Source organism: Antedon bifida, chromosome 2 (assembly GCF_963402885.1).
Source record: "Antedon bifida chromosome 2, ecAntBifi1.1, whole genome shotgun sequence".
NCBI lineage: Eukaryota > Metazoa > Echinodermata > Crinoidea > Comatulida > Antedonidae > Antedon > Antedon bifida.
Genome location: NC_136227.1, coordinates 12,423,378 through 12,436,540, shown reverse-complemented (window position 1 = coordinate 12,436,540; position 13,163 = coordinate 12,423,378). Strand labels below are relative to the sequence as shown.

Here is a 13,163-nt window from a genome sequence, read left to right as displayed (position 1 = left end):
CAACACAAGAAACAGATTCAATGTCTAAAGTATCATCTCTTTAAAGCCTTACCGAATATGGTGATTTTTTAGTCATTTTCACTAACAACATAGATGAAACGGTATAGCATGTATAGTATAATGAACACAATGATGATGAAAACAATTGTGAAGTATCATATAAAGAAGATGTATACTGTCACACTTTGTAATAAACAATGCACTTTATAAAAAGTTTGTATCACTTTGTAACTATATAATTTGTTTGACAAATATTTAAAAGTGTGATAATTACAGAATATTACAACAATAGTGAAACAGTAAAACAGGATTATATACAAACAATGAGGACATTTTTAATTTAAATAAATGTTCAGTACGATTTATAAAGTTTTATTTTGAGACAACTTTCATTATTATCATATAGCATTCCATTTTTCTGTACATTTTCATCGATATTATCTCCAATAAAGTAATGTTTTTACTTATATATAGTAGAAGGTATGTGATGTATGATATGTATGCCTATTTTTAATAATAGGATTAGGAGGACCAAACCATCAATAGTTACAAATAGTCTTAATTTCATTTTGTTTGCATATTCAATCACAGCTAATGCTATATGATCATAGAATCACAGCTATGCATAAGATCATAGAGGCAATCATTGTATTTAACTACTGTGGAGTAGCTTTGTGTCACTTACTACAACTGTTCTATTGATCAGATCACAGTACATAATATCTCTGATTAAAATGAATTTATTTGTTTTATAATGATTCCTCTACATACTGTTCTTAATAACAATGTCATGATGACAATTAATTCATTAGATAAACACACACACACATTAAAGTAAATCTGATAAATTGTTGTCTCATGTAAATTATTTTCAAATGTCAAATAGATCTAACGTCCTTCTAACAGTTTTGTTTCATTTGCTTCTTTATTGTCAATTATTAATTTTTTTTTTTTGGTGCATATTATATACATACATAAACCATTTATATTGCACCTTATCAAAACATTTCAAGGCATATTACAGATAACTAAAACTAAATAGTAAAAAAAAGAATGTCTACTAAACTCTGGATGACCAATAACATGCACTCATGAATATTCTATCTTCGCTATTTTAGATTTTTCTTTTCTTTTGTCTGCTATTTTTTTTCCCAAAATATTTTTGCTTTATTTATTTTCTTTGGCCTTATATTGATTTTGACCAATATTCTATCTATGCATATAAAATGACTAATAACATGCACTCCGGAATTTACAAGAAGTTATCTCCTCCACGCTCCTAACAAATCACAAGTACAGATTTTCCCAGACTCGTTTTTTTATTTGTACACTTTTAAACAACATGACACACTCACTACACTATATTTGTACGTATTAAAAAGTTTTCTGTTTCTTATCAATTACCAATGACATTCTCTACAACTGTGAAGGGTTACAACCAATAACATGGATCTAGTAACAGCATATTCCATCTATAGTTTTAACAACCACAAACATTCACTACTATACGGGCATTCCACAGTATTTGGTCCATAGGTTGAAAAATTTCATTTACTGATTTTGGTGTAACTCTTGGCCATTTCTCAATGTAGAAATGTTGAAGTTTATTAAATAACATTTTTTTTATTGTTCTGATATTTATTTTTTAAGTTATTGAATATTAAATATTAAAATTTGACGTTACGGACGGGAAATTTGAAAATATATTTACTTTATGTCTCAATAATACATAATCAAGTGATTAATTAAAATTTTGTTGTTTATTAATTTCATACATGCATACGTTTGCTAAGCCCAGATCCTGGGAAATGGAAATTTATCCCGAGACATTATATGTACCCAATAGAATGTACACTTAAGATTAGTAAAATTAATACTGAAAATCATAAAATTTTAAAAAATATGCCAGTGTTCTATCAACAATTATTAAAAGCTGTTGTGATTCTAAATAACATGTTAAGTACAGAACCACACACTGTAAACGAAATTAAATCTCAACAATTATGGGAAAACAAGTATGTAACATTGGATGGCAAATCAATGTACTTCTGCTCCTTCTGGTATCAAAACAATCAATGATATAATTGTTGATAATGAACTATAACATATCAAAGGTTGATTCCATGTTATGTAATAAAAAAAACAGGTTAATTGAATACTTTGCTGTTATCAATGCCATACCGCATCAATGGAAAACAATTGTTAAAATACCAAATGTTGAAAATGAAATAGATAAAACCTTAGACATGCTTACATTCTATAAACAAAATAAATCATCTACGTTTTATAGATATCTTATTAATAGTAAAGTCTCTATCCCAAGATCACAAGTGAAATGGGAACAAGAATTTGGAGTCGATTTAAATTGGCACACAATAGGTGTAATAAAGTTTTAAACACCAAAACATATTGTAAAAGTTGCCCAATTCAACTTTAAATTGTTACACAGAATTATAGCATGTAGAAAAAAATTGAAACTATGGAAATTAGCTGATAGTGATAAATGCCAAAAATGTAAAATAGAAGTAGAAAACGGAAAACATATGCTTTATACATTCAATTCAGCCAGCCTGGAGAAATTTCGATTCAATGATTTAGTCAAGTCAAACTGTTTCATTACCCCAAAAAAATTGCAAGAAAATGTTTTTTGATGAATTACAATAAAATATGGTCTCAAAAAATATAATATCAAAAGTTTACCCAAATCGGACTACTGCAAAGGTTCAAAAGAGCCTATAATCAGCTTTTATGCACTTAGACACACATCGTGTCAAAGGGAAAACCTTGTGTTTTCGATTATTTAGGCTCTATGATTTTTAGTTACGTAGATATGAACATTTGTTTATGCCATATATGGGTCAAAGGTCACAAAATGGAATTTCCGGTCATGTTTCAACAAAATGTTTAAAAAGGGTAAATATAAATATGTATGTTCTGAACATTTTGACACCAATATCAAGACTCTGTGATTTGCAGTTACGTAGATATATAAACGTCATGCCATATATGAGGCGCTCCAGCTCAAAATCAGCATCCAGATCAATTTTTTTAATTCCTATCTTTTTATAAATTCATATTCTTTACATATTAAGCTTTACAATGATATATCATACATTAAATTTAGTTGAACCTATCCAAAGTTATAAGTCAAAAACTAAACAGCACTTTCACTAAAAGGAAATCCAGGTTTTAGAGGAAAATGAATTTGAAATCAACAGAGCGTAAACTGTGCTGGTTTTGGAAAAGGACAGTCAAAACAACATAGCAACAGTAAAGTTCCCATTGTCTGATTGTAAAGAAATTTTGCACACACAATAACAATACAATAAAGAACATTAGTTGTTAAAATCATTAATTTATTTCAACATTATCATTTTCAAAAACAGTATTTTCTCAACTGAATGCCAACAAAATGAAAGTCGACAAAGCATGACACAGAGAAAATTTATATACACATTTTTTAATTACTGTATAAAATGAAAGTATAAAATGAAAGTATAAATACAAGTATATTAATAAATTGCCATTAAAGTTATTGCCCTGTTAAAAAAGTTAAACCAGTATGATCGTCAACAAATTTTATTTAATAGAAAAGTGAATAGATTGCACATTAAAATATAAATATAAAACAAATAAAAATTAAAATATTTGACCAGTTAAAATTGCCGCAACTGTCACTTAAAATCTATATTAATTTTATTGCAAATAAATAAATTGCTAAACAAGATTTTTAACTCTACAACAATATTGCGACAGGACCTCTACTCGCTTGGAGCGGGACACACAATATCCCTTGCCTCAAATTTACAAAACTCTCGTACTGAGTCATAGAGGTATGATTGCCTTTTAAATGATAAACCAGGGTATGGAATGGGTTCTGGTAAAATAAGTGGAGGTATGTTGTTTACATCCTTGAGCAACTGTAGGCTTTGTTCTGGCGTATCAATATACTCCTTGTAATACACCATTCCAGGATTTTCTGACGAGAATCGGATGTGGTGCATCTTTAGGATATTAGGCAATTTCCTAAAATAGGGTGATAGGAAAGAATTCCAGTCATATGCTTTAACAAATACCTTCCCTCCTTCATTTGCAACAAGTTGTGGAATGTTCACACCCGTCGTAGAACTTGTATGCACAACATCTTCCATGTCTGCAAGCGAACTAACGAAACATCGAAAGTAACGCTGCTTCAGAAGTCCAAATGCCCAATCCGGTGAAAACTTTGTGTGGCCGGCTATCATGAAATGCAATGCCAATGATGCATGTAGGTTGTGCATACAGCGCCAGCTTAGGTACCACAAAAGGTAGTTATTCTTGTTCTGGCCACTACAATTGTCACAGTTCAGTTGACATTCAGTTTCTCCAAGGCCATATGTAGCAAAAAAATGATGTAAATAACTTATGACGCTGTTTGCGCCTTTAGATGCTTGACTTCCTTCGTCAATTAAATAGTTCACTTGTTTTCCTAGGCCTTCTGCAGCAACACCAAAAGTAAATTGGGCCAGGTTGATCTGGATCAGATGGATACAGAACCTGCTGCGCAAAGTCAAAGCTGTAATGACTTTTCATTTTCCTTGAAGATGGAGCATGAATACCTAAACTTTCACCTTTCAAATTTGCTTTTGCATCCAAAACATTACTTCTATAGAATTCTCTTTCTTTACTGACTTTGTCCAAATGATCAAGTTGATTGGCCAGTCTATAGAAAATGAAAACAAAGTTATAGGGGTATACAACAATTTTTTTTTTTAGGGTAGGTTCACACTAAGTGTTTCTGAAGTGAAGAAAAAAAAGTAAGCATGCCATGGGTGGAGGATACCAGCACAGCACTACATTTTCTTCTTTAGATGCATAATGTTTTGTTCTTGTATAACAAACCAAAACATAATAGTTTGCGTTAATCAAAAACTTACCGTTCACGTTTAGATTGATCACTGCTATTTGCACTGTGGAAAACAGCTGAATTGTTTTTCTGGCATACCCAACATAGGTCACTTTTCGGTTTTGTAATTTTGATGTATGGACAGTACTCCTTCCACATCTTATAAAATGAACTTTTTCTTGCAAACCGCAGAGGAATATGATCTATGAATAAGAAAGAAGCAGGTTAAGGGTATTTATAGTAAAAGAAAATTTCATATGGAGGGACTTTCAAATACTGTAGTGGATGTATCTCTTTTTTTAAATAAGTTTATGCACAGCGATTTTTAAGTGAAAATTATAATAACTAGGTGGTACAGCGTTTATACATCTGTTTCAAGTGCAGCAGATTATTATTATGATTCATGATTCATTATAATTATAAAAATCTGATTAATTTTAAGCTAAGAACTGCTAGAATTGATAGTAAATTCGTTTTTATTATTAGAATATTTATTACCTGCCATTGTCCTACGTCTGTTAACTTCAATCATTTGCTGCTCATACACTTTGAATATTGCTTTCTTTGTCTTACAAGTTGGTAACAGTCTCATCCTGGAGTCATCGCAACGCACTCCCATAGTTTTACCCGGCAAGGCATAACCATTTCTCTCTGCATATGTTTCTAGAAACGTCACTACATGCTTGACATCACTGTGCGATAAGGCTGTTTTGTTCCGACCACCAGAGTTTTTTCGTGGTGGTGTTGCTCCATTTTCCTTAAAATGCTTGCATATTGCAGTCAACTGACAATTAGAGATGCTACAAGAAAATACAAACATAATAATACAAAAGAAAATATACATTTCTTAGCCGGGAACATAAAGGAAGGCCAGGACTATTGTTTTAGACCGGGCGTATTCAGAGCAACAACAAAGTCCATTGTATGCTGGTCAGAAAAAATAAAGAACACAGATTCTAATATAACAAAGCCATTCATCTGGTCTTGTGACTCGTATAAACAAGCTAATAGTAATACAGTACCTCCCGTTTTTGGATTATAATTGTCCATAAAACATACACTAGCACAAGTTAAATTTATTGTTTAGTACCGTACATTGAAATTATTTTTTAAGATGGTCTAATTTTATTTTTCACGATATTATTATTATTCACAATTGTATGCAATGCAAAACAATTTTAAACAGTTTATTGTTTTTTAACAACACTTACCAATGCAAAAACTCAAAGTAGGTATCCCAATGTAAAATTTCAAATTAATGATGGTACTTTTTCTTTCAGTTAATCAAAAGGAACTTACTGAACATAAACTTTTGCAATTTAAATGATTGAAATCGGATTATCCATTCAAAAGTTATCGTCCGTTGAAGTTGCCAAAAAACAATGATTTTTGGTTGAAAAATGGCATTTTTTCCAATTATATTTGGAACCATTTTTGAAGGGTTATAACTTTTATATTAATAACTTGAAAGTTCTAATTTTTGCTAAACCCATAGATACCACAGAGTTGTACAAGACTATTTTTTTTGGGGGGGTCCTCAAAATTTTTTTTTGAGATATCGGCCTCCAAAATTAGTCTTAGGGCTTTTTGCACTAATTTTTTCCAAATGTCTCAAAAATGCCCAAAAAGTTCCTGTCTTTAAATGATTCGTAACTTTTGAACCAGTGTATGAATTGACTTCTTTTTTTTTGCATTGCATAGAATGTAATATGTATTTTAGTAAGATTATTTATATTGACAGGTAGGTATTTCTGAAATACAACATAAATATTGTTAAAAAATGTTAAAATGTAAAAAAATATATATTGTGTTAAAAAACTGTGTGGCTATTGTTTCTTTTTTTTAAAATATTATTTTTCGTAAGTAGCCTATACATTTTTTTATAATTCTAGAATTTAAATTTTTAATTATAATCATAAATATTATTTTAATTGATTTTCGAACCGCTAAAAATTAGAATTAAGCCCTTGCTTATTATGCGTTCGATTCCATTCCGGGCGTAAACTCGGCCGCGCCTACAAGTTAAGTTTATAGGCCTAAAGCCTAACACCACTAAATTCTGCCGAAGAAATATCGGGAGGAAAGCAGACGAATTTCAAATTTAACTAAGTAATTACTTCAATAGTATATATTAGTATGTTTAATTTTATTTCCTTTTCAAATATTCTAAACGTAAGGTGCACTTTATATTGAAATACGGAATCAAGTTTAGGCCATGATACAGCGTATACATATAACGGCAACCCTGTCAAAAGCGCCTTTCGGCCGCCTACATAGAATGGGTTACGGCCGCTGCATAGCAAATTTAAAGCTTCTTAAATTCCTTCGGTACATTTATTCCTAACGTACTTGCTTTATATAGTAGCTTGATAAATACTCCACTTATTAAATACTTTAATAAATAGGTAAAATTGACGTTTCGAAGCAAATATTCCACGAGAAGCGACATTCTTCACCATGCCTCGTGTTTGTGTGCAGTAAAGACTTGTTCCGAAAATGGAACAGTCCACTGCGGGGGTATCCAATCATAATTTAACGCGCTAATACATGCATACCATGCAAATTGCCTGGGCGTCGGTAATTTAGTAATAAGCTGAGAACTGAAACCCCCCTGCAAGGAAAATGGTAAATACTTTTATTTTCGATAGGGATTATTTTTTTAAGTGGTTGGTCTTGTTGGTCTCTTCGCACGACGACCACGCAAAGACAAATAAAACAATGTAGTTTATCAAACAGAAATATAAATTAGCTTCAATTCAATACTAAATTCCCCAGATTTTGATAATGAGAAAGACTCAAACATTTAATTTTTATCGGAAAAATTGACATTTGAGGCGGATGTACATAATAATAATAACCGATTTACATATCAAAATAAAGAGTATTTAAAGCCTGATAACATGCAACAAAAATTACTCCACCACCTATTATGGTCGCCGAGCGATCGTGTTTTGAAAATGGGTAGGTGTTTTCCGAAGTTATTTTTAGCGCGCGGATTTCGGCTCGCCGGCTTTTGTACCTCTTTTTAACTCGCGTTTTCTATTAAAATATTTAATAAACATAGATTAAAAATATATATAAATAAACTCTTAAACAAGATCTTTCTAGACATATAAATTTTATTCACATGGCTACATAAGAAATAGTTTATTTTTAACTTCAAAGACATGTCACTTTTTGAAATTTCACGAACGTGTTAAAATCGCCTTAACGAAAATCCGCTTCATTGGGATACCTACTCAAAGGCTTGTCGACAAACTCTAAAACCATCAACTTTGTATGTACAACTTGTTCTTGTTCTTTGTTTTTGGGCCTTTCGCTTGGTACAGTTCGTGGTTTGTCCTCTGTTAATGCTTCTACTTATGTGCCCCATGATGAACATTTTTCGTTCTACATTACTGAGCTCACACATTTCAGCACGCCTCTGTAAAATAAATTCTTCCTCAAATTGTTTTAGGCAAACGTTTTTGTCGGGTCCATTACCACATCTGCAGCGTTTGAATGATCGGATTTTCTGCAGTTCTTCATCATTTTGAATGTCACACCAATCTGCAGTTTTGTCACAACTAAAGAAAAACAAATACAGACAGTTTAATTTAACAAACAAGCATGAATGTATTTGTAAAAATCAAATTTGCTTATTGACATTTTTTAATTAGCCTAGGCCTAAGTTGACTTTATTTTACCTCAACTAATTTATTGAATTAGTAGACCATAGGCCTAGCCTAGCCCTAGATTTTAGTTTACATACAAGAAAAAATAAAATGTACTTACAGAGGCATTTCATTACATCTAAGGACGTCTACCCTCTGGATAACCGGCCTAGGATGGCCATTCTCCACTTCGTCATCGTCAGCAAAAAGGCCTAGGCCTAGTTGGTCATCATGAATTGGTGGTTGAGATGAGGAATCACCGTCACTATGGTATTCGAAAACGTTATCATCTTCATCATCATCATCATCAGTGTCACTGCTGTCATCTTCATCTTTATTGACGTTGTCTCCGAAGTAATCTTCAAAGTATTGCTGAATTACTTCAGCATCCTCATTATTAAAACCAAAATCATTGGCACCATTTAACGCATCTAGAATTTCCTTAGGCGGGTCCTTCCGAGACATTACGAACGTATTGCGAAAAATCAGTAATATATAATAATAGTTATCGCTAGATGAATGAAGAAAGTATGTTTTCGTAAGAATTTCCCTGGAACATGTGTTGTTCGATCTACTTCGCGCAGGCGCGGTAGCCAGATCGAAGCGTAAACATAGCAAATGCGCATGCTCAGTAATGATGTAATGAAAATTGACCAATCAGCAACGTAGTTTTTACAGATTTGTTTGGGCAGGGTAGCAACAACAAGACGGCAATAAGACGATGTTTAATTGGTTAGAATAATATTTATCCAACGAATCAAGAGCAGGGTTAGATAGAATAAAATCTAAGCTTTCTGCCGATACCAAACATGGCGGAGTTTGCGAAGGAGAAAGCCGATGATACTTCTAGCGAAAAATGGAGTATTTTATTGTCGTTCGGGCACTGTACATTTTTGTTTTCAGATATTTTAAAAGAAACACACATCAAAGATTACGGAATTTAACTCATTTATATTTATTGGTTCATAATAAGACTTCGTGGGTAGGTAAAACACATATCAACCATTCATATTATGTAAAAAAAATAAAATTGAACATTTTTTCAAATTCGCTGAAATTGAACTTTGTGATAGTTATTACATAGGTTGGTCTATTGCGACAGCGCCGCTTTTGAGCTGGAGCGCCTCATATGTCAAAGGTCACAAACTGGAATTTCCGGTCATGTTTGAACAATGTTCAAAAATTGTAAATATAAACATATATATTTAGAATAATCTACTACAAGCGGTTATAGATTTAAAAAAAATTGCGGCCATCTTTTTTAACGTCAAATTTTGAACCTTTGCGGTAGTCCGATTTGAGTAAACGTTTGATATATGTTTTTTGAGACCATATTTTATTGTAATACATCAAAAAACATTTTCTTGCAATTTTTTTGGGGTTAGGCCCTATATTTTCATATTTTGACCCGACTAATTGTTAAGTGTTTTCCTGTTAACGAAACACAACACAACTTTTCAAGTTGGACTAATATAGTTACTGGAAATACAAATAGAAAAAACTCATCAATGAATTAATTTCTGTTTTTCAATATATAAATCATGTATAACATATAAAATAACGTTGAAAAACGAAAATGTACAAAAAACAATATGGAACCTATACAGAATAGAACTTTTTAATTTAATTAAGAATGAATACACATGTAACATTATCAATGCTAGGAAAAAATGGGCTAACGTCAAAGAAAAACTGTCAGAATTTTTTCAGTAAGCTTTAATGGAAATAAAGTATATTGTCTGTATGTATACGTATATTATACTTTTAATTTGTGTATACATTTACATTTTATTACTTGACAGTTTTTATAGGTTTTTTTATGCCAGTGTATATAGGTCTAATGTATTATATTTGTGTATATTTTTTTTATCGTTCCTGGTTTTAATGTTAATTTTATGCATATGTGTATGTATTGTATGGGTATATATGTGTGTATGTATATATATATTTTATATACAGTATGTATTTCTATACGTGTGAATTTATTGATATTATATATATATATATAAATATATATAAACTGAAAGACACACAAATTATGATAAATAATTTAACAAACGTTTCATAAGTAAACAACTTTTTATTAAATATGCAATATATTTTATAATAGATAACATAACAAAAAATATGCAGAAAATAATGTAAATATATATGAGATTCTGTAATTGTTGTTTATGTAACATTGAATGAATAAAGGTGGTGGTTAACCACAAAAGATAAAAAAAAAAAAATTTCATACATGCATTTCAAATTCATAAATGTCCCGTCCGCGACGTTTTAGGTTGTTTTTTTACATTTATTTTAAAAGTAATTATGCAAAAATCTTGATATTTTATTTTTTCCTCCTGAGGACTATATCTCATTTTATTGTGACACATTTTTTGAAAAAATATATTGTTACGGACGGGACATTTTTGTTACGGACGGGACATATCATTTAAATTCTAATTATTTCACAAAACCTAAAATTTACTAATTTCAATAGCATAATATACTACTTATTTGTGAAATATCGATATCACTATTGGCAGATAAATCTAAATCGTTATTTTGACTAAAAACCTGTCTTTTTTCTCTAAGAAATTGAAAGGTTGCTGCGCGTTCATGAGGCTCCGGCGAGTGCTTTTTTCCAAACGAAAACAATAGATCCAACCTCTGAACTTTGAACGGAAATTACGTCACTTAGTCAAATAGAAGGCACAAAAGCAAAGATAGTGTAGTACTAGTAGGAAGATGTTACACTTCCTATTCGATCAATGCAAATAAACGCGAGACACTATGGGCGCCTATTTCAAGGGTACGGAAGGTTATTGTATAGGAAATAGGCTATATAACAGATGAATAATATGACTGTAAAATTGAGATTTAAAACGAATTAACATATAAAATGTACTGTTATCTTTATAGAAAGTGCAAATGAATCATATTTTTATGTTTTGGAATACAAATTTGTGTTTCAATTACCTGGAATTGTTTAGGTACCTGGAATATCTACCATATTTTATTTCTTTTATTTTAATGTTTTTATTTGCAAATCAACTGAACTTTTTAACAATTATTTACATTTAATTGTTTATCATTGGACAGAGATAGATAATTTAATACCTAGCTTTAGAAACACTTCTTCATCAGTGAATAAATATATTAGGGGCCTATTAGTGGTAATAATAGGCCTACAATGTGTATGCCTATATAATAATTGATTACGTATGGTTTATTTCTAAATGGGTAATAAAAGAGAATAGGTAGTATGGCATGTGTAATCAATCAATCAATCAATCAATATTTATTGTAATCAATAATATTATACAAATAGTCGATCTGTCTATAAGGGGAAACATATACAATGAATACGGTACCAGTAGGACTGACATTATAGGAATTTAGGACTATGAGTATGTTTTTTTACTGAAAAAAAACCCAATTATTGTTAATTTTAATAATTTAATAATAACTTGTAACACTCCGAACTTTCGTGCATTCATTGTAATTTTATATGCCATGATTTATGTAATGCCTAACATTGATGATAATATTAATTATAAGCTGATGAGTTCATTATTGGTAAGGAAAAATTAACCGTGAGGAGGCCTACTTTACCCCCTTTTATTATACTACCCTTACAAAAAATGTTCTATAGAATCTATATATAAAAGGTTTTAGTTTTATTGAATTTCTATAGAAATGAATTTACAGATTCTACCCCTGAAGTTTTATAGAAATTGCTTTATAAAAAATATTGAAATTGCAGAAGAATTGATATTATTTATTCATAAATCATATATTGTTTGCCAACAACAATACTGTATACTGTAAAATTTGCATTATGACTTCAGACTTGACTTGATTTGTAATAGCCGAAGGCTGGATGGCAATCTTTTAATGTTATCGCAGTTCAAAAGTGATTCTCCATTGAGAGGGAACCAACAAGAGGGCGGCTGCAATCGACCAATCAGATATGCCCTACACTGTACGCACTGCCACGCCTGTGTTGAGCCTATCTGCGTGAGAACGATAGGCAACGCAGCGTGTTAAGCATATAAACGCAAACGCATTCTATATGATCCTCGTTATACAAAAAATGCTAGATTACCAAGAAATTATTCATTCCATTGCTATTAACAATATATTTAATTTTATAAAAACTTCACTGTGCTTTGGCAAGAATATGTGTTGTAATTTATGTGGTCTTATGTATTATATTAGATTATTATTTTTTATATTAAATAATGTTTTTGAACACATTTACGGCCGCCATCTTGTTGGTTCCCCCTCCTGTTGGAATCACTTTTCAGTCTGGAGTACGCCCTCTAGCCTTCGGCTTACAGCTCACTGGGTTTACCAAGATGGGTAAGAGTTTTTATGGGTTTGGGTACGAGATGACCAGCATCCATTCATGAATGCGTCTACAGGCGCGCGCACGTAAGCCTCCTCCTGATCCTAGCTCAGTGTTAACAGTCATGTCATGCCAAAACTCACTCAAAATAAATGTATTAACAGTTAAAAAGATCCAAAAACAGTATGAAATCATCATATTAATTTTTAACTTTGTATAATAAAGACAAAAAAGAAGTTTGATGTTTTTTGTGGCATATTTAAACAATTTATTGCCGAAAACACCATTT

General features: G+C 31.2%; 1 protein-coding gene and 1 pseudogene across 1 annotated transcript; both read right to left on the bottom strand.

The window, feature by feature from the left end:
- Window positions 1–3,443: 3,443 nt before the first annotated feature.
- Window positions 3,444–5,758, bottom strand: LOC144858876 (uncharacterized; annotated as a pseudogene).
- Window positions 5,759–8,120: 2,362 nt separating this feature from the next.
- Window positions 8,121–9,143, bottom strand: LOC144858859 (uncharacterized). Its single transcript, XM_078714991.1, has 2 exons — window positions 8,660–9,143; window positions 8,121–8,451 (listed from the first exon to the last, which is right to left on the bottom strand). The coding sequence occupies exons 1-2, from the start codon at window positions 9,001–9,003 to the stop codon at window positions 8,121–8,123; spliced, it is 675 nt and encodes a 224-aa protein (XP_078571117.1). The 5' UTR covers window positions 9,004–9,143.
- Between the last annotated feature and the right edge of the window lie 4,020 nt (window positions 9,144–13,163).